This window comes from Capricornis sumatraensis, chromosome 7 (genome assembly GCF_032405125.1).
Source record: "Capricornis sumatraensis isolate serow.1 chromosome 7, serow.2, whole genome shotgun sequence".
Taxonomy (NCBI): Eukaryota; Metazoa; Chordata; class Mammalia; order Artiodactyla; family Bovidae; genus Capricornis; species Capricornis sumatraensis.
Window position 1 is genome coordinate 93,639,889 of NC_091075.1, and position 27,325 is coordinate 93,667,213.

General features: G+C 42.2%; 1 protein-coding gene and 1 pseudogene across 1 annotated transcript; one reads left to right on the plus strand and one right to left on the minus strand.

The window, feature by feature from the left end:
• Positions 1-1,214: 1,214 nt before the first annotated feature.
• On the plus strand, positions 1,215-26,298 carry FAM47E (family with sequence similarity 47 member E). Its single transcript, XM_068974974.1, has 7 exons — positions 1,215-1,586; positions 3,465-3,604; positions 9,082-9,187; positions 13,166-13,366; positions 18,876-19,031; positions 23,803-23,880; positions 26,224-26,298. Exons 1-7 carry the CDS (start codon positions 1,215-1,217, stop codon positions 26,296-26,298), a joined length of 1,128 nt encoding a protein of 375 aa, XP_068831075.1.
• LOC138082315 (large ribosomal subunit protein eL33 pseudogene) lies at positions 13,702-14,032 on the minus strand (annotated as a pseudogene).
• Positions 26,299-27,325: the final 1,027 nt, after the last annotated feature.

Here is a 27,325-nt window from a genome sequence, read left to right on the forward strand (position 1 = left end):
TTACGGTTCTTATTAAAACACAAAGGGGATCAAATGATGGGTTTGTGGGCCTGATACAGCACATGAACGGTTAGTTTGTGCCCTTGACCCCACTGAGCTGAGAGGAGTAATCAAGGCCCACAAAGATTAAATGTAGGGTGAACATCATTCAGCTAGTTGGGGGTGCTGTGCTGTGCTTAGTCACTCAGTCATATCTGACTCTTTGTGACCCCATGGAATGTAGCCTGTCAGGCTCCTCTATCCATGGGATTTCCCAGGCAAGAATACTGGGGTGGGTTGCCATTTCCTCCTCCAGGGGATCTTCCCAACCCAGAAATCAAACCCAGGTCTCCTGCATTGCAGGCGGATTCTTTACCATGTCAGCCACCAGGAAAGCCCAGTTGGGGGTGAGCTGTCACCACATCCAGGTTCTTCCCACTGCACTGTGTCCCTTTAAAGGAGAAGACAGAGTCCAGGAGGGGTTATAAATTGTAAGTATCCTTCAAAAAGAGAGGGGATAGCTGGTGACTGCAGGTGATAATAATGAATTACATTTACACAGAGTGACATGGATAGGCCTTCATGGTATCATGCTTTGTAAACAAGTGACAGAATAAGACCATTTATGATTTATGTACAGTAAGGATACATGGACACAAAAGAACAATACAGATCTTAAAAGGATGTCTTCAAACTGAAGTGAAAAGTGAAAGTGTTAGTCACTCAGTCATGTCTGATTCTTTGTGACCCCATGGACTATAATCCACCTGGCTCCTCCATGGAATTCTCCAGGCAAGAATACTGGCATGGGTAGCCATTCCCTTCTCCAGGGGATCTTCCCCACCCAGGGATCGAGCTCAGGTCTCTTGCGTTACAGGCAGAGTATTTACAACAGGAAAGCCCTGCAAACAGGATACATTCCAAATCTGTTAGAGTGGTGGTGCCTGTGGAGAGGAGGCAGTGAGGATGGAATATGGGAATAACGTCGAATAAAGAGGATGGAATATGGGAATAACGTCAAATAAAGAGGATGGAATATGGGAATAACGTCGAATAAAGAAACAGGAGAGAGGGTCATATGGACCAGTGATGATGTGCCCTGAACCAGGAGTATGGGAACTCCACCTTCTCACATGACCCTCCCTTCCTCCAACTCTTGCCTAACACAGGTAGAGGCCAACCTCCTGGAAAACTCCTTCTCCCACACTCACCCTTGTGGTCAGACTGCTGCCATGATGTCTTGCAGGTACAGAGAGAATCTGCCCTCCAAGTGCTTCATGGAGCACAAGGGCAGGCTGCCGGGTCCCACCTCCCTGGACAGCCGGCGGTGGAGATTCGTGAGAACAGGACAGGATGACTTCAGGAGAGGCTGCCCGCCTTGTGAAGCTCTGACCACGCTGGGCCCCAGGGAGGGCTTTCTCCCCCAAATTTATCACACAGCTCCCCAACCTTCTCCTAAGAAGAGGCTGCCCAGGCACGCAGCCCTGTGTTCCAAGCTCTCGCCGGCCCAGCAGGCACGGATGGCATTCCTGACAGACATTGAGGCTCAGCTGACCCCGCACCCCTTGGCTCTTTATCCGGACCTGGAAGAAGACATGCCCGCCGAGGTGACCTCCTGTCCTGGGGTTGTGGGTGGGTCTTCAGTGGGGCCTGGAGAATGTTGCTCCTTAGATGCCTGGGGAGTTCCCTCCAGGAGTGAGGACGATGACTGTCTCCCTGGGGAGAGTTCTCCTGGGGTGTGGAGCAGCCTTTCAGGAAATGCCGATGACAGCACCATACCGCCAAGAGGCCAGCCAACTTATAAAGGCTCAGCAACCCAGAAATGTTTGACTTGTTTACCTCTGAAGCTCTACCAGTCAATTTTGCTTGTGACTCTTTTGAGGGGAGAAAACAGTGGAGGAATTGTTCAGTCTTGCTTCTGTCATTTTAGCCTGGTCTTGGGAGGTGTCCATAAGATGTTATTAATGGATGGGCACCTGAAAAGTCACAGGGAAATTCACCAGATTTCCAGGACCAGAGCTGGGCAGCAGCTGCAATGTGTCATCAATATCCCAGGATTCTTTGACTTTCCGCTCCAGTCAGCTCCTATATACTTAGCATGGGCTTCCCTGGTGGCTCAGTGGTAAAGAATCCACCTGCAATGCAGGAGAGGCAGGAGGCAGGGGTTCAATCCCTGGGTCAGGAAGATCCCCTGGAGAAGGAAGTGGCAACCCGCCCCAGTATTCTTGCCTGGAGAATCCCATGGACAGAGGAGCCTGGTGGGCTAGGGCTATGGTCCGTAGGGTCGCGAAGAGTCGGATATGACCTAGTGACTGAGCATGCACGCATGCATAGTTGCTTTACAATGTTGTGTTAGTTTCTGCTATACAGCAAAGTGAATCAGCTATATGCCTACATATATCCCCTCTTTTTTGGACTTCCTTCCCATATAGGTCACCACAGGGCACTGAGTAGTGTTCCCTGTGTGCTACACTAGGTTCTCATTACAACTGGAGTTTGTAATCAATGGTCTGCCCCCTGGTCTTTCCTTCACTACCCTCCCGTGGATCAGAGCTTCTGAGTCTATGGCAAAGAGATCCTCTGCACACATCCTTAGAGGGCACATGGAACTGTGGTTTTTATTCTCATATCTGACCTCCTCAAATAGAGTGTTGTCTTCCTTCTGAAGGAGGATCTCTTCTTGTGGTGCCATGACTGCCACCAGCAGCTCTAGATGTCAATTTTACTTTGGAAAACAATACATCTTTGCATGGTTCCAGGAAAATTTCATGACCTAATTCCCCTGGGTCTCATTGGGTTAGCCAGTCACCGTAGGCCTGATTGGCCAGGCCAGGCTGTGGTGTGAAGAGCTGTCAGGCCAGTTCAGACCACAAGGACTGAGAATGGAGGGAGAGGTGATATTCCAAAGAAAAGTCTAGATACTGTTACTCATAGGAGGATGAATGGATGGTGAAAGTGAAAGTGTTAGTTACTCAGTCATGTCCAACTCTTTGAGACCCCACAGTCTATAGCCCATCAGGCTCCTCTGTCCATGGGATTTCCCAGGCAAGAACACTGGAGTGGATTGCATTTCCTTCTCCAGGGGATATTCCTGACCCAGGGATCAAACCTGGGTCTCCAGCATTGCAGGCAGATTCTTTACTGTTTGAGCCACCAGGGAAGCTGAATGGATGGTAGGCAGTCAAAAACCACAGACACCCTCTAGAGGTACTTTTTTCAGTGAGGTACTGGGGTCCAAGTGGGCCCAGAGTCACTGTTCTATCTAGAGGAGATGGAAACTTCAGTAAAAAGGCTACACAGCTAATGTCCAGCTGATGGACATTAACCAGCATCACCCAGGACCGTATTTGCCCTGGAGCTGATGAATGGTATTGACCAACTAGAAAGGCAAAGCGAAGGGATGTGTTGGTCTGTTGTGTTTGAGAATCAGAGAGCCCCCTTTTCAGTACATCTTTCTTTTCTCCTAAGTTGTTTTCTGTTTGTAGCTCTTATTAAAGGTGCTGGAAGTTCTGGATCCTGACAAGAAGCTGGAAGACACATGGGCTTATTGTCAGGGCATCAGGAAAAGAATGAAAAAACCCACAAAACTTTTAAAAAAACATTCAACCCAAGTCTACTTGGGACTGTAAGTATGGTTCTTAACCTCTTGCTCATTCCTGTCCCCTGATGAAACGTTCTAGTACAAATCTTCCTCGACTTAACAGTGGGATTGTCTTGATAAGCCCATAATAAATGAAAAATACCAGCAGTCGAAAATGCATGCAATACATTTAACCTACTGAAAACCATAGTTTAACCTGGCACACCTTAAATATGCTCAGAACACTTACATTAGCCTACAATTGGCAAAATCATCTAACACAAAGCCTATTGTATAATAAAGTATTGACTATCTCACAAAATTTATAGACAGATTACAGTACTGAAGGTGAGGAAAATGTTGGTTGTGTGGGTACAGGGTGGTCGTAAGTGTATCGGTTGTTGTCCCTCGTGATCACATGGCTGGTGGGGAACTATGGGTCACTGCTGCTGCCCAGCATCACCAGACAGGGTCATCACAGCATATCACCAGCCCAGGAAAAAAAATCCAAATTCAAAGTACATTTTCTTCTAAACAACTATTACTTTGCACTCTCATGAAGTGGAAAAATTCTAAGACAAATTGTCATTAAGTCAGTGACTCTCTGTAGTTACCTTCTCAAAGCTTCTCATCTTTAGAATACTGTCAGTTCAGTTCAGTTGCTCAGTTGTGTCCGACTCTTTGTGACCCCATGAACCGCACCACACCAGGCCTCCCTGTCCATCACCAACTCCCGGAGTCTACCCAAACCCATGTCCATTGTGTTGGTGATGCCATCCAGCCATCTCATCCTCTGTCATTCTCTTCTCCTCCTGCCCTCAATCTTTCCCAGCATCAGGGTCTTTTCCAATGAGTCAGCCCTCCGCATCAGGTGGCCAAAGTATTGGAATTTCAGCTTCAACATCAGTCCTTTCAATGAAGACCCAGGACTGATCTCCTTTAGGATGGACTGGTTGGATCTCCTTGCAGTCCAAGGGACTTGAAAGAATCTTCTCCAACAACACAGTTCAAAAGCATCAATTCTTTGGTGCTCAGCTTTCTTCACAGTCCAACTCTCACATCCATACATGACCATTGGAAAAACCATAGCTTTGACTAGACGGACCTTTGTTGGCAAAGTAATGTCTCTGCTTTTCAATATGCTATCTAGGTTGGTCATAACTTTCCTTCCAAGGAGCAAGTGTCTTTTAATTTCATGGCTGCAGTCACCATCTGCAGTGATTTTGGATCCCCCCCAAAATAAAGTCAGCCACTGTTTCCCCATCTATTTGACATGAAGTGATGGGACCAGATGCCATGATCTTCGTTTTCTGAATGTTGAGCTTTAAGCCAACTTTTTCACTCTCCTCTTTCACTTTCATCAAGATGCTCTTTAGTTCTTCTTCACTTTACTTTAGGACTAGTTAAGAATCTTTACAATAATTAAGAGAAGTAAAAGTAATTAAGTTCCTGACGAGGAGGGAAAGGATCCTTGGGTCCTGCTCTGAGTAGTGTTTAGTCTGTTGTTGTTTAGTTGCTTAGTTGTGTCTGACTCTTTGCGACCCCATGGACTGTAGCTCACCAGGCTCCTCTGTCCATGCGATTTCCCTGGGCAAGAATGCTGGAGTGGGTTGCCACTTCTTTCTCCAGGGGATCTTCCTGATCCAGGGATTGAACCCCTTCTCCTGCATTGGCAGGCAGATTCCTTGGTACTGAGCCACCAGGGAAGGCTTTATTTCATTGAAAGTGAACGTGTTGTTTGCTTAGTCATATCTAACTCTCTGCCACCTCATGGACTGTAGCCTGCCAGGCTCTTCTGTCCATGAAATTCTATAGACAAGAATACTGGAGTGGGTAGCCATTCCCTTATTCAGGGGATCTTCCCAACCTGGGGGTCGAACCTGGATCTTTTGCGTTGCAGGAAGATTCTTTACCATCTGAACCACCACGGAAGCCCCTTATTTCATTAAATGGATGCAAATTATCAGCAATGGAGGGAATTCAGTTGTGTCTACACTACTCTAGGAGAGCTGTGGGAGAAGAAAACTGCTGAAAACCTAAATGGTTTTGATTAGCCCAGAATGGCTTTTTAAATTATTTATGGTAGAAGCCCTTTTATTCATCATGATTGAGACCAGTAGTTTGGTGAATAACCAACCAAACAAACAAAAAAAGGTTAATACAAGAAACTGTTTAACATTTTCCTTTGAACATATAACTGGCATTTGAGACTTGATAAATCCAAGCTGAAATCTTAATTTCTTCCCCAAACCTACTCCCCCTTCTGTTTCCTCCAGATCAGTAAGTAGTAACTCCACTCTTTCAGTGACTTTTTAAACAGGGGTTGCAATCTGCCAAAAAAAAATCCTAATGCCTGTACCTTTGAAATATATCTGGAATCTTGTCTGTTTTACTACGGTCAGTCTGTTCTGAGGTGCCATCATCTCTTGCCTGGATTATTGGAATGGCTTACTAACTAATCTCCTGGCCTCCACCCTGCCTCCAACCTGTGCCGTTTTATTTGTTGCACAGTAGCTAAAATGATTCTGTAAAACAAAAACCAAAAAACTTAAGTCGCGCAATATCAGTCCTGTGCTCAGAATTTTCTAATTGCTTACTTATTCAGAGTAAAATCCAAAGTCCTTATCCTTGCCTCTCACGTCCCTTATGATCAGGTTCTGGTTATCTCTTAGCCCTCATCCTCTACTATTGTATCCTTTAATCACGCCTCTCCAGTCACAGTGGCCTTTTTGTATTTCTCATATATTCTCAGCTCTGACCTTGGGGCCTTTGCAGTGCTGTTCTTATCAGCCTAGTAGCTGAATGTTCGATATCTACATGGGTTGGTCCCTTTCTTCTTCTGGGTCTGCTCAAATATTACTTTAGTAGAGAGGCCTTTTCTGTATAAACAGCCCCCTGTCGTCACTCTCCATCCTTCCTGCCCTGGTTTATTTTTCTTTAAATCACTTACAGTTACCTGGTACATATTTGTTTGGGGCTTCCCAGGTGGTGCCAGTGGTAAAGAATCCACTTGTCAATGCAGGAGACTTAAGAGACAAGGGATCAGTCCCTGGGTCAGGAAGGTCCCCTGGAGAAGGGTGTGGCCACCCACTCCAGTATTCTTGCCTGGAGAATCCCATGGACAGAGGAGCCTTGCGGGCTCCAGTCTATAGTATTGCAAAGAGACATGAGTGAAGCAATGTAGCGCATACCACGCACACATATTTTTTTACCTCTGTGCTGTGTCTCCCTATCAATTGTAAGGGCTTCCCTGGTGGCTCAGCTGGTAAAGAATCCGCCTGCAATGCAGGAGACCTGGGTTTGATCCCTGGGTTGGGAAGATCCCCTGGAGAAGGGAAAGGGTACCCGGTCCAGTATTCTGGCCTGGAGAATTCCATGGACTGTATAGTCCATGGGGTTGCAAAGAGTCGGACATGACTGAGGACAGGGTCTTAACTTTATTTATTTTTGAAAATGTTTTTTAATATTTAATTTTACTTTTGGCTGCACTGGGTCTTCATTGCTTTGCACAGACTTTCTGTAGTTGCAGCAAGTAAGGGCTACTCTTTGTGCAGAGCTTTGGCTTCTCACTCCAGTGGCTTCGCTTGCTGCAGAAGATAGTCTCCGGGTGCTCAGGTCTCAATAGTGTGGCTCCTGGGCTCTGGAGCACAAGCTCAATAGTTATGGCACATGGACTTAGTTCTTTCCCGGCATGTGGGATCTGTATGGATTAGGGATCGAATTCGTGTTCCCTGCACTGGCAGGCAGATTCTTAACCACTAGACCACCAGGGAAGTCCCGGTTCTTAACTTTATTTACAGCTGAATCCTAATGCCTGGAATAGTACCTGGCACATGAAAGTAAAAGTGTTAGTCACTTAGCCTGACTCTTTTTGACCCCATGGGCTATAGCCTGTCAGGTTCCTCTGTCCATGGAATTCTCCAGTCAAGAATACTGGGGTGTCTTGCCATTTCCTTCTCCAGGAGATCTTCCCAACCAGGGATCAAACCCAGTCTCCTGCATTGCAGGCAGATTTTTTACCATTTGAGCCAGCAAGGAAGCCATAGTTGTTGCCTAATAAATATCTGTTGAGTGGATGAATTAATATATAAGTGCTATGAATGAAAGGTACAGGTTGCTTTGAATAAACTATGGGTTCTGGGGACAGACTGTGCAAATGCCTCCCTGAGAAAGGGAAAATATGTTGAGACATAAGGGAGGTAAGGGGTTGGAGATAGCATTGCAGTCAGATAGAATAACATGTACAAAGGCCCTGTGGCTGGCTGGAAGCATGATGAATTCATGGAACTGAGGAGAGGCCACCATGGCTGGAACTCAGAGAGTGTGGAAGGGTGGTAATTCTGGAAGAATCTGGAGAGATGGGCAAGGAGCAGGCCATGAAGAGTCTTGAAAGCTGCGTTAAGACTTAGATCTTTATTGGAGAAGTGAAAGAAGGTAGTGAACACAAAATCTTGTGCCTGAATATCCATAGCAGCATTATTCATTATAGCCAAAAAGTGGTAACAAGTCAAATATCCATCAACCAACTGCTGATGGATAAACAAATGTGGTCTATCTATACAGTGGAATATTATTCAAGCGTAGAAAGGAATAAACTGCTGATACATGCTACAGGATCTATGAAACAAAAACATTATGCTAAGTGAAAGAAGCCGGACAAAAAATGTTATATACGGTTCCATTCAGATGAAATATGCAGAGCAGGCAAATCCACAGAGACCGAAAGTAAATTAGTGGTTTAAGAGCAAGGAGAATGGTAGAGAAGGGAAGACAAATAGTGACTGTTAATGGCTATGGGGCTTCTTCTTTTGGGGTGATGAAGATGTTCCAAAATTAATGGTGATGGTTATGCAACTTTGTAAATATATGAAAGCAACTGAGTTGTATACTTTGAAATGGTAAATATTATGATGTATGAATTATATCTGTTTTTTAAAAGAAGCTATTGAATAGGCTTAATCCAGGATGAAATGTAGCTGCATTTGATAAGACCGAATTTATATATTGAAATGACAGTTTTGGCTACAGTGTAGAGAATGGATTAGGAATTGGCAGTTGGGCCTTAAGAAAGATACAGAGATACATTTTGTGACAGGCCAGAGAAGAATTAAAATCTACCAGATTTACTAATAGGCTGAATTTTAAGGCTGAAGGAGAGAGAAGCCAGGATGTCTCCTGCTTGTCAAGATTGTCTAAGACTTTGGAAGATTCCAGTCACTATAATTTGTGTTTTTACCTGACACAGGTCTTAATAAATGGTACTCATAATTTTTAAAAAAGTTAACTTGCAATGATAAAATTCTATATCAACTTTAATTGTTCTAAATAACATGGTATACTTGTCTTTATGATATTGATAATGAGAATATGATCTTTGAAAATATTAACACATAATTTGTATAAGCTTGCAAGAGTGTTAAAAATACATGCAATTATGAATTCCTCCCCAAGATACTATTTGAAATCCACTTGGATTCATGGTATCTTATATTGTAATTCTTTGATGATTTCATTATCTTTAGTCCCAAGAAGACCCCTGTGTCACATCCATGCCAATGGCTTTATGAAAAAAGGAAGCCAAGTGAAACAGGTTCGCTCCAAAAGGATGGTCTGCTTCTTCACAAAAACGTTCGCCAAGCAGTTAGCGACTTCTGCAACTGGGCTACTGCCTTTGTAAGTTACTAGTAATACTTACAACCTACTTTTTACAATTTGAACTCAAAGTTGCTTTTGTTAAAAAAAATAAAAGTGTTAGTTGCTCAGCATTTGGATAACTCTAAGTCAAATAGACAAAGTCATAAAGGCATCTTTTGACTCTCCTACCATGTGAAATAAAAATGTTTCTTGTAGGTGAAATTTCTGGAAAGTTTGCAAGCTTGCAGCCAATGCATAAATGTTTATATGTCATATTGCTGTTGTTTCATGTATTATTTAAAGTGGCTTTTTGTTTTTCCTCAACTTTATTGAGATATAATTGACATATAACATTGTATAAGTTTAAGGTATACAGTGTGATGATTTCATACTTGCATATAGTGCAATGTTGGAGACCCATTTTCGAACCCTGAGTTGGGAAGATCCCCTGGAGAAGGGAACGGCTACCCACTCCACTGTTCTTGCCTGGAGAGGTCTATGGACAAAGGTTACAGTCAGTGGGTCCCAGGGAGTTGGACACAACTGAGCAACTAACACTTTAGGTTTATTTACTCATCAAAATTAAATTTGGAGCTTCCTGGGTGGTTCAGAAGGTAAAGAGTCTCCCTGCGATGTTGGAGACCTGGGATCTATCCCTGGGTCAGGAAGATCCTCTGGAGAAGGGAATGGCAACCCACTCCAGTATTCTTGCCTGGAAAATCTCATGGACGAGGAGACTGGCAGGCTACAGTCCATGGGGTGGCAAAGAGTCAGACAGGACCAAGCAACTAACTCTGTAACTATAAGAATGTACACAGTTACATTCCAATATGTAATCCAGTATTGTTAACTATAGTCATTATGCTTTACATCAGATTCCCCAGAACTTATTCATCATATAACTGGAGGTTTGTATCCTTCACTCCTTCTTCAACTCATTTCTCTTGGTTATGTTGTTGTTGTTCAGTTGCTTAGTCGTGACCTACTCTTTGTGACCACATGGACTGCAGCGTGCCAGGCTTCCCTGTCCTTCACCATCTCCCGGAGCTTGCTCAGACTCATGTCTATTGAGTTGATGATGCCATCCAACCATCTCATCCTCTGTCATCCCCTTCTCCTCCTGCCTTCAATCTTTTCTAGCATACTCGGGTTTCTCTTCAGATCATATAAATCTTTCTTGGTTATATTTAAAGTACTTTGGAAGCTATGTTTGACTACAGTCATTACAAAAAGTATTTGATCTGAAGAGACTTTTGACTCAGTTATCAAGTTCTTTTCTTGCCCTCCTTAGTACCTATTCCTGTCCTTGAGTCCCCTTAGATGTCTAGATTCCTGATGCTGTTTCCTGGATTTAAGACCTTCTAGAATTTTCCATCCCCCACCCTCATTTTTTGAGTCTGTTAGTCAGTTTTAGTCAATATATTACTTAGGACTAATTCTTTGGCAAATGGTATAATTCAGACTAGATTAAGGGAGAAAAGGGCATCATCCAGAAGTCTTAGGAGCTTCAGGCACAGCTGTATCTGGGTGTTAAAATGTTTTTAGGCACTCTCCCTATCACTTGGCTGCTCCCCTCTATCTGACTACACTTTCCTGTAGTCTTTCCCTAAGAGATGCCAACTGCTGCTGCTGCTGTTAAGTCGCTTCAGTCATGTCCGACTCTGTGCAACCCCATAGACGGCAGCCCACCAGGCTCCCCCGTCCCTGGGATCCTCCAGGCAAGAACACTGGAGTGGGTTGCCATTTCCTTCTCCAGTGCAGGAAAGTGAAAAGTGAAAATTGAAAGTGAAGTCGCTTAGTCGTGTCCGACTCTTAGCGACCCCATGGACTGCAGCCCACCAGGCTCCTCCATCCATGGGATTTTCCAGGCAAGAGTACTGGAGTGGGGTGCCATTGCCTTCTCTGAAGAGATGCCAAAGTAGTCACTAAATTTTCAAAACGTAAATCCCACCACTCTAACCTTTATCTAACCTGGGTCACACCTACGTGTGCATTATCCACTATGAGTAAGGAGATGGAATATGATTATTGGCTAGTCCCAGGTCACATGTCTTACCTTACCCACATGTCAAAAGATGGGCATGTCCAGCCTTCTGCAACAGATTGCCTGAGAGTGGTGGAGGGAGGCTTCCCAGAGGGTGACTGGACTAGGGATGCTAGACAAGAAAGCACCCTACCCACTGATGCCCACTCTACCACTGCTTGTCTACAGTCCGGCTGGATGGGATTGCCTGACTTCCAGCTCTTCCTCTTCCCCCGTTTCTACTGCTGGAGACTATTCCTCTTTCAGCAGGAAATTTAAGGAACCCTAGGATAATAGTTTAGGTGCTCTGGTGACCAGCCTCATCTTCAGTCCCTTATGACCAAGGTCACATCTTTATCTGTCACACTACTTTGGTCCCTATCACATCACCCTGTGGTATTTTCTCCATAGCACTAGTTTACGCTTTCCTTCCGTGTTGTTTATTTATTTATTTTTTACCTCATTGATTCTGCTTGCTCTGTTTCTGTTTCAGTATTATTTCAGCTGAGTTTATACCCCTGACTCTATTTAATGATCCCTCTCTGTAAGTTTCACTTCAACATCAGCCTCAGTTGCTAATGACCTCATCCTCTATGTTCCCCAACTTATAGAGTCCAAAGTGGGATTGTGTTGACTCTGTAGGGGAGGGAAGAATAATTTTCTGTTTACTCTTCTAAGTCCTCTCCAGGATCTCTATAACCAAAGACAGATTAACAACTAAAAAACAAACAGAAGTTTATTAACAATTATACCTCATGTATACATGGGAGATACCCAGGGAAAAATGAGTAACTCTCCTAGGTGGGCTAGAATTCAGGCTCAAACACCATCTTCAGCCAAAGACAAAAGAGGAAAAAGTATGGGGAGTCAGTAACTGGGAAGGTGACCAGGAAAAAGAGGAGAACAGGATTATGATTTGTTGTGCAGATTTAAATGAGTGCCTTCTACATTGATAATATGATTTAGAGTCTTCCTTTTTCTCCTAGAATGGAGATGGAGACACGCTTACAAATAGAGATTTTTTTTTTTTAATTAATGTAAATTTCACTTAAAGGGTGACTTCTACTCTGTTTCTAGATTGTTTCTTGTGTTGTCTGCTGTTTCTCAAAATTAGCAGCTCAAAATAACCCTTGGACCAGAGGCATATTTTGGGATGCTATATTCTACTATCCTTCAAATGTAAACTATCTTTTAGTCACATCATACATCCATGATCAGCCTACAGATATTTGTGTGCTGAGTGATTCCTCAGTTGTGTCCAACTCTTTGCAACCCATGGACAGTAGCCCACCAGGCTCCTCTGTCCATGGGATTCCAGGCAAGAATACTGAAGTGAGTTGCCATTTCCTCCTTCGGGGGATCTTCCTGACCCAGGGATTGAACCCGCGTCTCCTGTGGGTCCTGCATTGGCAGGCGGGTATTTTTTTTCCTTAACCACTGAGCCAGCTGGGAAGCCGCTATGGATGATTAGGCACTCTAAATGTGCGCATCTCTGCTCCTCCCAGTTTTGGCGGAGGGAAGAGAAGGAGATGTGTTCTGTGCACAAATCATGGCTTCAGTAGGAATCCCAAACAGGGCAGCTTCCCTTATAACGGCTATGGGCAGATCAAACACTAACATTTATAGATGTGTCTGGAAAATACCTCTAGAGATGCCACTCTTATAATGTGTTAGAGATGTTTGCTTTTGATCAAACAGACTGAATTTTCCACAGCCCCACTATTTCCCTCAGGACTCCCTGCTTCTTATAGGTCCTAAGCTGTTTCAGTGCACTGACAAAACTCTCCAGACCCCAAATCCTTCTTGTCTCCTACAAGAGCGTTTTCCACCTCTTTTTTAAACTACCGCTCTCTTCTCCAGTCGTGGCCAAACACCTCCTTTAGATTAAAGAAAGAAGAAGAAACATTTCGACATTTGTCCTTGACTCATGCCCTGTGGCATTCTTCCAGGGGAGCCTGAACATTGATGAGGAGTTTATCCTGAGACAGTTTGACATTAACTATCAGAGCAAACCACGCTATAATGTGCTCCACACAATGAGACCCAGCCAGGTTCCTCTGGAGCTAAAGAAAATGAGTGGGCTAAATAAACTGCAGGAACCACAGTTGTTCCAGAAGCTAGACTGTGAGCAGAGACTTCGGAAACCACAGGTAATTGCAAAAAAGGGAGAAGACTGAGAGTCAAAGAAAATTAAATTATATCAAAATGTTAAATGTTCTTGAATTTGGGTATTTCAGAAGGCACTGACCTCTTTTTAGTAAAATTCTTGAAAAATTCTTTGATGTTTAATATTTGTTAAAAAATCTAATAAATAAACATGTGTTAAGTGAGTGAATATTTACTACATCTAACGAAGTCAGTTATACAAACAAGGCATGCCATTTAGCATTTTTGGTGACATCTGAAGAGTCATTAGTTGTCTTTTTTTTTCTTTTAACAAAAGCACAACAGGACAAATCCACACTTTTATTTATTTTCAAGAAGTTTAAATTCTCGAAGGATACGGCATCACATGAATTCTGTGTCCAATGGCCTTAGCAGGAAGGTTGCTTCGGAATTTGGCACGAACCATGCCACTGTTTCCATGAGCTCGAGTAATCTTTCCCCAGATTACTCTGGTTTTGTTAGGTTTTCCTGTTAGGTTTTGTGTTGTTCTTTGCTTTGTACACAAAAGCACATCTCTTGCCTAAATAGAATTAAGTTTCATCTCGAGCATATACACCTTCAATTTTCAGGAGAGCAGTGTGTTCCCTTTGGTTCCATAGACCCCATTTATAGCCAGCAAAAATTGCCTTGGACCACAGCCTTCCAGACATGTTTGTCGTTTTAGAAGTCCCGTGCCCAGCAGGCCTTCACAGGGTCCAAGATGGCTGAAAGTGACTCATTAGTTCATTTTATGTGTTTTATGTGTTGAAACAATCGGTTTGTTTTATATGTTGAAACTTATGCATTTTACATGTTGAAATTCCAATAGTCAGTAGAACTATACATGTATGTTTACTACTATAAGAGTAAAATGTTTGCAGTCAATGACTGGAGACACTGTTCCTGTCCAGAGAATTCTTGAATTTTTATGGTGATGTTTTTGACCACAAACCATCATTCTTGACCACATGCTTGCCTGATAATTAACAAATCGCTCAGTTTCCCAGCACCAGTTTCCTGTGAAGACAGAACAAGGAAACAGTAGAAAAAACAGGCTATGTTCCAAAAGGAAGTACTATGAACCCCTAAGAACCTTTCTGTACAATGTGTTAGTGCAACTATATATATATACAAGTCAAATTGTGCCAGTCCGACAACAGATTCCAGTGCCTATGTGGGAGTTGTGGGGTGAGGCGGTTATACAGTTTGTTTCTCTGAAAGTGAAGATAATAATTACCCTCTGTCTTTTATACTAAGTGCTTGTTCAGTTGCTCAGTTGTGTCTGACTCTTTGCGAACCTCATGGACTGTAGCCCACCAGGCTCCTCTGTCCACAGAATTCTCCAGGCAAGAATACTGCAGTGGGTTGCCATTCCCTACTCCAGGCTTGTTACTATTTTTCCAATATTTTTGACACAATAACTTTGCCATTTATATTTAAACATAATCAGCTGACCTAGTTTTACACTCATGATGTTTTCCACCCTTGAGCCTGTTGCATAAAATTTATGAAAACTGTACATTCTGTCACTAATATCAGCACTTTAAATTTTCCATTTTCCATTCATCTTTCTAAAGTGTAAAGTATAAAATGATCCTGGACAGGCAAATTATATCCACATGGTTCAGGCACATGGGGCCTGAACCACTGCTTGTTCTGAATCTGGGCTGAATGAAATTGCTCAAGTACCTGTACTTACAAATAATTGCACAAATGCTGCTTTATAAAGCATGGTGGTTATTGCCAAAATTGAACTTTTGACTGGCAGATGGAGGATCACTGTGCAAAAGTTCAAATAGATTTCCACATGGTATCATTTTCCTTCAGCCTAAGGGACTTCCTTTGATATCTTTCTTTGATATCTCCTCTCTACCTGGGTTTCCCTGGGGCTCAGACTGTAAAGAATTTGCCTGCAATGCAGGAGGCCCATGTTCAATCCCTGCTTCGGGAAGATCCCCTGGAGAAGGGAATGGCAACCCACTACAATATTCTTGCCTGGAGAATCCCATGGACAGAGGAGCCTGGCAGGCTACAGCTCATGGGTTCGCAAATAGCCAGACACTACAGAGTGACTAACACTTTATACACACGTCACACTCAGCCCGTGCAGATCTGCTGGCGATGAATTCTCCCAGCTTTCCTAGGTCTGAAGCTATCCTTATTCTGCCTTCATTTTAAAAGGTATTTTTATGGGTATAGAATTCTAGATTCAAAAGTTTTTTGTTTGTTTTCAGTACTTTAAAGATGCCCCCACTGTCTTCTTGGTTGTGTTGTTTAAATCTTATGTCATTCTTATCTTTGTCACTGATTTTGAGTAGTATGATTATTATACGCAATGGTATTTAGTTCATGTTTTTTATGCTTGGGGTTAATGAAGCCTCTTTGATCTGTGAGTTTATAGTTTTCAACTATTGGGGGAAATTTTGGCTATTACATGGTCAAATGTTTTTTCCTTCAACCCCCTCCCAGGACTCCAATCACATGGAAATTAGGTTGCATGAAGTTGTCTCATAGATTACGGCTGCTCTGTTCAGTTTTGATTCTCTTTTGTCTCTGTGTTTCTATTGCTATGTCTTTAAATTCTCTAATTTTTTTCCCACAGAAGATTGAGGGCAAGAGGAGAAAGGAGTGACAGAGAATGACATGATTGGATGGCATCACTGGCTCAATGGACATGAGTTTGAGCAGACTCAGGGAGACTGTGAAGGACAGGGAAGCCTGGTGTGCTGCAGTCCATGGGGTCACAAAGAGTCAGACAGGAATTAATGACTAAAGAGCTACAGACATCTAGTGGGTAGAGACCAGGAATGCTGCTGAACCTCTTGCAATACCCCCACTCCCCAACAAAGAATTATCCAGCTCAAAATGTCAATAATGCCTAAGTTAAGAGACCTAATTTTAATCCAACAAATGTTTAATGAGCACTGATTGTGTCCTAAGTACTGTTTTAGATGCTGGCCTCAGATGCTTACATTTTAGAAGGTGAGAGGTGAGATAAGTAATCAGAAAAATAGTTAGGACTTTCCTGGTGGTCCAGTGATTAAGAATCCACCTGCTAACGGAGAGGACATGGGTTTGATCCCTGATCCTGGAGCATCCCACATACCGTGGGGTAACTAAGCCCATGCTTCACAACTACTGAGTCTACACTTTACAGCTGCAATTACTGAGCCCACAAACCTCAACTACTGAAGCTTGAGCATGCCCTAGAGTCCATGCTCTGAACGAGAGATGCCACTGCAATGAGAAGCCTGCATACCACTAGTAGAGAGTAACCCCTGCTCACTGCAACTAGAGAAATCCCACTCACAGCAACAAAGACCCAGCACAGGCACAAAGAAAATATTTAGCATATCAAGTGGTAATAACTGCTGTTAAGAAAAATGAGTCAGGGAAGGAAGACAAGCAGTATTGTGATGGGGGTTACAGTTTTTGAACTGGGTGGTCAGGGAATACACAACTGAAAAGATGACCTGAAACAGATAAGGAGTGAGCCGTGTGGATGTCTTGGGGAAAAGCATTATGGAGAGGGAACAGTGAATGCAAAGGCACCGAGGCAGCAGTGTGACAGGTGCTCTAGAAATAACAAAGTGGTCAGGAGGCTTGGAATGGAACTCATAATGCTGAATCCAGCTCTGAGAAGGGATTTCCCTCCTGTGTGTTCGGTCCCATCCTGTCTTCTTCAGGCAGGTGTTTCTGGCTTGACTCTAGAACGGCCCATACATTCCACCTCATAGTTTAGATATGAGTGACCCCAGGAACTCAGTCCATGGAATTCTCCAGGCAAGAATACTGGAGTGGGTACCCATTCCTTCTTCAGGGGATCTTCCTAACCCAGGGATTGAACCTGAGTCTCCTGCATTGCAGGCAGATTCTTTGCCATGTGAGCCACCAGGGAAGCCTGAGAAGGGGGAGGAGCAGGATCTTGGTGTTTCATATCTCTTAGTCCTGTGCAAACATTAGATCTCCTTTCATGATGAGACAATGAGTGGGTATTGCATCACAGCACTGGGCTATGAACTAACAGATGAACTCCTGATGTTGCCAAAATACTGGCCCTCTGTGCACCAATACGAAAAAGAAATACGGAGACAGAGTTTTGGAGGAAAGAGAGTAGCTTTATTTCTTTGCCAAGCAAAGAGGGAACATGGGAGGCAAGTGCCTCAGAAGCCGTGCCCTCCTTCCTGGGAAATAGGGAGAGGTCTTAGAATCAGGACTTGTAGCCAGTGTAGGTGATAAGGATGAAAACAGTGAAGGTCTTGTATTTTTCTTTCTTCTGCAAAAATTTCAAAAGGGCCACAGCTGGCGTCAGGAAGCTCAGTAACTGGGTCTGTTCCCCTCCAAAGTTATCAACTGGTGACCTTCTTCCTGAAATGAAGAATGCTACAGGGGAGTGTTACAAGAGAGTGTGGAGGAGAAAATGCCAGATGCAGGATACAGTTTACATAAAGGATACAGTTCACATCAAGTCAGAAAGTGATGAAGGAATTAACTTTGTGAAGGACAAATCTAGTTGCATATTCTACAGATTAGTAACAGTTAAAACTGCAATTGCTTAATTTTTACAGACTTGGTTTGCTGTCTCTATGGCTATTAACTCCTTCCTTTGTTTCTCTTGTTAGTAGGAAAGAAAAGTTTCATTTCTTTTTTTTTTTTTTTTTACAACATGAAGACTTTATTTCATAACGCTGAAATAGTCAACATTTTACATTACACATGTATTTTTGAGGTATTCACCCATTTTGGTGCACAATTCAATGATTTCACATTTAAAGAATTGTGCAGCCATCACTGCAACCCCATGTTAGGACATTCCCATCAACCCACAGATCTCTGAAGCGCATTTCCAGGGAATCCTCTTTCCTACAGTCTGCTCCAGGCAGATCTACTTTCTTTTCTTTATATTTGTCCAGAAATTTTCTCTTTTTGTTGTAACGCTGAGTCATGGGAGAAAGAAAGACGACATCTCTTCTTCCATCCCTTTCTCTCTTTCAAGACAAGAGATTGGTGTTGGATAGCATTTGGATCAAAAGTAGTGTACCATTTACAAAGCTGAGCACAGAGCTGGAGTAATAGGTTAATAACATTATTTTGATTGAGTATTGTTGAATGTCATTACCCTTCATTGAAATATTCGATTTTTAGCTATTTTACATAGTTCTTTCATTTTTTCTTCCCAATAACCCTATGGGGTAGATAACTATTATCTCTATTTTACAAATGAAGAATTTGAGTAACTTGTCCATGGTCTCAGAGCTACTAAGTTGGAGAGGGCTGGATTTGAGCCCAGGTTTGTCTAAATCGAAGGCCATGTTTACCTATCACATTATTTTCTCAATCGTAAACTTTTCATGTTTGTAAAATCAAAGCCTACTGACACTTCATAAAATGCCTTGGAACGGAGTAAGCATAAATTAAAAATAAATGCTACCATTTTCACAAGTTTAATTTTAGATTTATTGAAACGACAAACCAAACAAACTAATGAAATTGGGAATTTTGTTATTTATACAGAAACCTCATAAACCAAAGTGGGTGAAGATGAGATATGGAGCATGGTATCTGAACCCCAAGTTGTGGAAAAAGCAAAGAGCTGATGAGCCTTTGGTTGACCCCAAGGTCTTACGTAAAGCTCAAGATGAGAATTTTAAAAAGGAGCTACAGAAGCAGGTATGTGTGTCTGCTGAGACTTGATCATCTGACCCAGTGCAACAGCCACCTCATATTGAAGTCAGAGTCTCTGGAGTAATTCAGAGGCTGCTGAAAGTCTTATAACTTGCATATTGAATTTGACAATGAGAAAGCCAAGTCATTTTATGAGGAATAGGTAATAAGCAAGACTTGAGATCTCCTAGCTTCATGGTAGACACAATGTCTCTAAAGATGGGGCAACCACTCATTGTCCTCCTACTCTTCTTGAGTCCAGAATAAATTGGTTGCTCAAAGGGTGGTGTGACTTGGTAGGACCATTTCAGTTGAGAATGAATATAATGTCATGAGTTCACTTTGAGTAAAAATGTGAGGCTTTTTTTTTTTTTAATCAGCAATGAATGAATGTTAAAATTGGGATAAAAAAAGAAAAAACTACTTTTATGCCATTCAGCAGAGTTGCAGGATCTCTCTGAGAGAAAAGGGACAAAGGTTAAGCACTGTTTGATGTTACAAAGCAACAAACACACACAACAAGGATATGTTCTGGTTTTACTGTAGATAAGCTTTGTGCCTGCCCATCTCTTGTGAGCAAGTACCTAATGGAAGAAGATCCTCACTATAGGCCTGAAATTTTGGAAACTTTGATGCAATGCTTATACAGGACCCTGCTGAGAATATTTGTGATCCTCTTTGGATCAGCAGATTCAAAACTTCTCCCAGATAACATTGTGAAAACATTTCAAAAACGTAAAATGCTATAAAAGTTTGGCTACTCATTCATTCAGAAGTCACTCATCAGTTGCCTCCTTTTGCTTGGAAAGCTGAGGCAGAAAGTATTTTGTCTTTTCTGGAACTGGGTATGAAATTCTTATTTTCAAATGGGAAACATGGCATGAATTTATGAGGCCAAGATGCTTATGTATAAGCTTCAAAATAAATCATATTAGGCAGAGTTTCTTGTCATACAGTTTTTGGAGCTGCCTATCTAAATTTATGTGAGTTTAACACATGACATGCTAGCAAAGTAATGCTCGAAATTCTCCAAGCCAGGCTTTAACTGTATATGAACCGAGAACTTCCAGATGTGCAAGCTGACTTAGAAAAGGCAGAGGAACCAGAGATCAAATTGCCAACATCTGCTGGATCATAGAAAAAGCAAGAGAGTTCCAGAAAAACATCTACCTCTGTTTAATTGACTACGCCAAAACTATTGACTGTGTGGATTACAACAAACTGGAAAATTCTTGAAGAGATGGGAATATCAGACCACCTGACCTGCCTCCTGAGAAATCTGTATGCAGGTCAAGAAGCAACAGTTAGAACTGGACATGGAACAACAGACTGTTTCCAAATTGGGAAGGGAGTACGTCAAGAGTGTATATTGTCATCCTGCAAGTTTATCATGCGAAATGCTAGGCTGGATGAAGCCCAGGCTGGAATCAAGATTGCTGGGAGAAATATCAATAACCTCAGATATGCAGATGACACCACCCTTATGGCAGAAAGCGAAGAACTAAAGAGCCTCTAGATGAAAGTGAAAGAGGAGAGTGAAAAAGCTGTCTTAAAACTCAACATTCAGAAAACTAGGATCATGGCATCCGATCCCATCACTTCATGGCAAATAGATGGGGAAACAATGGCAACAGTGACAGACTTTATTTTGGGGGGCTCCAAAATCACTGCAGATGGTGACTAAAGCCGTGAAATTAAAAGACGCTTGCTCCTTGGAAGAAAAGCTATGACCAATCTAGACGGCGTATTACAAAGCAGAGACATTACTTTGCCAGCAAACATCCATCTAGTTAAAGCTATGTTTTTTCTGGTAGTCATGTACAGATGTGAGAGTTGGACTGTGAAGAAAGCTGAGCACCAAAGAATTGATGCTTTTGAACTGTGGTGTTGGAGAAGACTCTTGAAAGTCCCTTGGACTGCAAGGAGATCCAACCAGTCCATCCTAAAGGAAATCAGTCCTGAATATTTGTTGGAAGGACTGATGCTGAAGCTGAAACTCTAATACTTTGGCCACCTGATGCAAAGAACTGACTCACTGGAAAAGACCCTGATGCTGGGAAAGATTGAAGGCAGGAGGAGAAGGGGACGACAGAGGATGAGATGGTTGGCTGGCATCACCGACTTGATGAACATGAGTTTGAGCAAGTTTTAGGAGTTGGGGACAGGGAAGCCTGGCATGCTGCAGTCCATGGGGTCGCAAAGAGCTGGACATGACTGAGCGACTGAACTGACTGACTGAACATATGACATAAAACGGTTCCAGTTCACTTTCAAAAATAACTGAACATCCTCAATGAGTTAAATATTCAAAAATAAAAATAGTAATGAAACTTTTGATTAAGGTGTCTAGAAGTTCTCTTTTAAGAAACATATTCTTTTTTTAAGATTTTTTTTTGAGGTGGACCATTTTTAAAATCTTTCTTGAATTTTTTACAATATTGCTTTGTTGGCTTTTTGGCCCCAAGGCATGTGGGATCTTAACTCCCTGGCCAGGGATTGAACCCTCACCCCCCTGCATTGAAAGGTGAAGTTTTAACCACTGTCCCAAGAAACATATTCTTAAAGACTTAAATAATTTTACAAAAAGATTTATCTTGGTGGTGAAAGCCAGTAAAGACATTTGTCATAATAGTTACAGTCAGCTCATGAAGAAGAAATAATACTTAAATTTTGGAAATGTGGTTTATAGAACTATTATTACAGTAAAAGACTGTTTATCAGGCAGTTTAGACACAGGAAGGACTCAAAGCAATGGAATTGTTCTGTAATGATTTTTGCAAATCACACTTTTATAATACCTGAAGACTGAATATCTTGTGTACTTTAAGTGATGCAACTTGGCTATGCACCTCAGTTCACAAGTATGCAGTTGTGTGCTGGTTAGGGCCAGTCACCATGAGGGCATGGCTGTCTTGCTGGAAATACGAGTTTTGACTATTCTTGATTGAATTCATTTGGAAAGTGAAATGGCCTTAAAGAACTGAATTACAATGATAAAAACTTCTACATCAAGATTTTAAATTCAAATAAATTGAAGAAAGACCAAATGAATGCATGAATGCCCTGACGATTTTGGGACTGGATCAAATCTTTTTTTTTTTTAATCATGCCCTTTGGAGTTAATTCTAAAACTTGCAGATATATACTGAGTAGGAAAACACTCCTATTTCTTCCTCTACCATTCTCAATTCTGGTCAGTAAATGTACTGAGGTTTTTTTTCCCCACACCGAGCAGTTTTCTGATTCTCCAACACCAGGTCCTACGATTGTACTCAGTTCTGACACTGCCTACCTGGAGACAGCATTCAATCCCACAGTTTAAAGGCTCAGACCCTAAGACTGCCTCCACTGCAAATACCAGTCTCAAGTCCAGGTTGTTCACCCATGCTTCTGGCTGAGTGGCTGTAAATCAAAGGTTCCCATGACCCACTCCTTGGGTTTGATCGTCTGCAAGAAAAGCTCACAGAACTCAGGAAAACAGTTTATTTACAATCTAGTAAGATTACCAGTTTATTATAAAGAGGTACTTTCAAAAGCAGCCAGATGGAAGAGATGCCCAGGGCATGGTATGTGGGCAGGACTCAGAGCTCCCTTACCTTCCCCAGGTACCTTCACATCCTTACCAACATGAAAGCTTGCCAAATTCCCTTCTTTAGATTTGTACAGAGGCTTCATTATACTGGGCTTCCCTGGTGGCTTAGATGGTAAAGAATCTGCCTTCAATGCAGGAGAGCCAGGTTCAGTCACTGGGTTGCAAAGATCCCCTGGAGAAGGGCATGGCAACCCACTCTAGTATTCTTGCCTGGAGAATTCCATGGACAGAGGAGCCTGTTGAGCTACAGTGCATGAGATCACAAAGAGTCAAACATGACTGAGCAATTTTAATTGATTACATCACCAGCTGTTTCTGATTAATTCAATTCCAGCTCTTCTCCCCTCCCAGGAGGTTGGGGTTGGAGCTGAAAGTGCCAACCCTCTAATTTCATGGTTAGTTTCCCTGGCAACCCTATCCCATCTTGTAGCTATCTAGGGGGTTTCCAAAAAGACCTCGTTAAGATAAACTCTGACGTGGCTGAAAGGTGCTTGTTATAAATAAGGAAAAACTCACCTCTGTGGCTTTTATCACTTAAAAAATTTCAAGGCTTTTAGGAGCTCTGTGCCAAGAATGGGAAGAAGACCAAATACATATTTCTTATTATAAATCATGGGCTTCCTTGGTGGCTCAGACGGTAAAGAATCCACCTGCAGTGCAGAAGATGTGGGTTCGATCCCTGGGTTGGGAAGGTCCCCTGGAGGAGGGCATGGCAACGCACTCCAGTATTCTTGCCTGGAGAATCCTCATGAACAGAGGAGCCTGGTGGGCTACAGTCCATGAGGTCACAAAGAGTCGGACATGACTGAGTGACTAAGCACAGCATAGCACATTATAAATGACTATCCATGGGATTTTCCAGGCAAGAGTACTGGAGTGGGGTGCCATTGCCTTCTCCATTATAAATGACAGTATGACAATTATTAATCTCAAATAGAGTCTAGACATCCTAGGTCAATAATAACCTAATTGATAAAATGTGACTAGGGAAAGGAAAGTTGGGTATCTTTTGAAAACCTTTGTGGTCATCAACTTCTGAACATTATTTATACACATATTCCCACATGAGAAGGAAGTAGTTTAAAATGAGGTACTTGATAAAGGGCTCAGTGCTTTTAATTAGGACAAGTATGACATGAAGCTTCTGACAGCTGACTGTTTTTTAAACTGTGGATCCTCTTTCAGGAGGAGTTACTTGCAGACCTTCAGGGAGCTGTTGCCTTTAAGGATTTTATCCTGAGCAGGGGCTACAGGATGCCAAGTGTGAGTAAAGGGTCATTTCAGAGAGACCCGCTAAGGGGCTCACAGTTGCTAATGGGAAAGGGGTCAGTGCCCTGATGAAATACTTCTTTTCCAGGCGCACACCAGGACTCAGCCCTGGAGGAAGGGCGTGCTTACCCCACACAGGGGCCCACAGATGGCGTTTGTTGTTTTGCCCTTTTGATTCTGCCTGTTTGCTTCCTGTTGACTCACCTTCCTTGGGTTTGGCCTTAATGGGACCAAATGAAAGGGATCTGTGTGCAGGGCGAGAGGCTGCTGCTAAAACACTGAAGCCTCCAGGAATGTTAAGTCTCCCTCACTTCCACTTCTAAGGTCAAGGAGCCATGCTGGGGTCAGGACCAACTGGAGCTGGGAGTCACAGTACTGCTATTGTGCTATATGTGGGCAGGAGGAGAAGAGGATGAGATGGTTGGATGGCATCACCGATGCAATGGACATGAGTTTGAGCAAGCTCCGGGAGATGGTGATGGACAGGCAAGCCTGGTGTGCTGCAGTCCATGGGGCTGCAAAGAGTCAGATACGACTGAGCAACTGAACAACAATGCAGGGTACGGGAGGATGCAGGCTAGGCCAAAAGGTCACTTCCCGGGCATCCCTGAAGGCTCTTCTGTCTTTTTCTCACTTTGCGATGCCCCCTCTGTGAGCCTGTGCAGCTGCCCCTTGCTGCCTCCCATGTGGAAACTCTCCTGGAAGATGACAAGAATGGGGCGGGAGGCTGGTAGAGCAGACCGTTGAGTAGGAGGGCCAGCAGCCTGGAGCTCTGTCCCTAGACCAGCCTGTCACCACGGCAGGAAGCCAGGCTGGCCTGGGGCCTGAGTCATGGCTGATGAGTTCTGTGTTTGTCCCGCGTCCTCTGTGTGCACTCGGCCTGAGGAGTCTTTAGGAGGTCGTGCAGCCAAGATGGTAGTCTTTCCTGGAACTAGGATACTGGATTTCTTTTTTCCAAGAGTGATAGAATAAACAGTAACTTATACTGACTGGCAAATGGTGGAGAAGGAAATGGCAACCCCCTCCAATATTCTTGCCTGGGAAATCCCATAGGCAGAGGAGCCTGGCGGGCTAGTCATGGGGTCACAAAAGAGTCAGACACCTCTGAGCGACTAAACAACAACACACTGGCAAATAGGTATTTTGATCAAGCTCAGATACAGACTGACTCAGAGCTAAATCAGGTGATGTGAGGGGAAAGTCTAGTGTGTGCCATAGACCGATGGGCTAAAAGACTCTTATAGAACTAGGAATGAAATCTGTCCTTTAGCTCTGAGCATCAACTATAGGCCTACTAGATGTAGTAATGTACTCATACACATTTATGTATTTATAATAACTGCCTCATTTGCATATACAGCCTACATAAGTATATTTATATGTATAATATAAAAATATGTGTATATATTTTATGATTATATAATTTTATAGATGATTATATAATACATGCAAACTTATTCTTAGCTTAAATATAATTATGTGTGTGTATATATATATATTCATGCAGACATATTAATATATATTCTTTCCAAGGAGATAGTGTGTTTGTATGTATATGAAGGTGAAGGTGAATGTGAAGTTGCTCGGTCGGGTCCGACTCTTTGCGACCCCATGGACTGTAGCCTACCAGGCTCCTCCGTCCAGGGGATTCTCCAGGCAAGAATGCTGGAGTGGGTTACCATTTCCTTCTCCAGGGGATCTTTCCAACCCAGGGATCGAACCCAGGTCTCCCGCATTGGAGGCAGACGCTTTAACCTCTGAGCCACCAGGGAAGAACGTATATATTTATATATGTATATATACACATATATATGTTATCATTGGGTATCTTGATATTATGATGACTCATAGTTTTTCTGAATATTCTTAGTGGCAAGAGATTTGTTTTTTCATTTTGCTTTGTCCCCTATTCATTTAATCCATTCTGTTGATGAACATTTAATTCAATTTTGGGCAAAAAGAAGCATGCCTGAATCACTGGCTACTCTTTTAGCTGCATCAACTGAAGAGAGATGATGCCCCTGGCTACAGCTGTGTCCCATGCAAACACCTGCATGTCAAAACCCTGGAATATTTTCTCCCTTTCTTATATCTTATATCCTTAATTTTATCAGTAAGATTCCAACTAAAAGAGAGGAGGAACTCTATTATGGTAAATTATATATATATAATCCTTTAGTCATTGTTTAAATTTACATGTGAGCATTTATTCTCTTTTCACTCCCCTAATTTCTATGTACACTGTGTATATAAACATATATGTTTGTTACGTGAGCATAGGTACTTACACATTCCAGTATTTGCTTCTGGATTAACTGCTCTGTACATTACTGACAGCTTCATTCCCTCAGCTACACAGAGGTCCAAGCCTTTAATAGCAGAGATGAGCGGTACAAGGCTGTGCTGAGCTGAGCTGAGTGTGAATTAATCTAGGCATTTCTGATGATATGCAGCTACCTTCCAAAGTCCACCATCTAGCACGGTCTAGTCATCAACATCAGATGTTGAGTACTATAAGGGTACACAGTAGAGTATGAGATTGTGAATTCAGGTATGGTAGTGGTTCTGACCAGACTATAATTTTCATTTGCCAATTTTAGCTTCTCTGATCTTTTTTCTTTTTTTAGTTCCTTGAGAAGATATATATGAAGAAAGAATATAAATGTGAGGGTAACCAGAATCCTATAAAATAACTCAAGCATAGACAAATCTTGGGAAGATGATTAGACAGTTTTCATTTACTTAGCTATTTCTCTCTTGTTAAACATTAAACAAAATTTATGATGAATGTCCCCCCACAAATGTACAACTTTGACTTGGCAACATACATAAAATTTATAACTAATACTTGTAAACATTTCAGAATGGTCTTCTGCTTCAGTTAATCAATATTTTATATATCTTATCAACTATGAAATAGGTATTCATATTTGGTGTTCTAACACTTTTGTAGTAATGTCAATATTACATAGTTATGTCAACGATTTGTAAAAATAAATAAAAAAGCTGAATTACTTTCTTGCATTTTTCCAGAGTATTATTTTCCCTGCTTTCAGTGAATACCTCCTTTACTCTTTCTTTACAATATTATCTTCTTTCATTTGAATTCAGCTTACTGAGAATTTTTCCCCATTTTTTGTCATGTTAGTCTTGATAATAAATGTGTACTCATAAGGTTATGGATCATAAAGTTTAATGGAAACTCAAGATAACATTTTTAAAGTTAAATTTTAAAATATTTTTATTAAAAATGTTAATGCTTATGTTAGGAAAGTTAGAAAATATAGACTAGCAAAAAGAACATTAAAAAATACAAAGAATTTCTGTAGAGTCTGCAATAACCACTCTTTAGTTATTGGAATGCATCTTTCTAGATCTTTCTCTCTAGATTATTTAATCAAAAGGAGTTTATTAAAAGGATACTGGGGAGTTCCCTGGT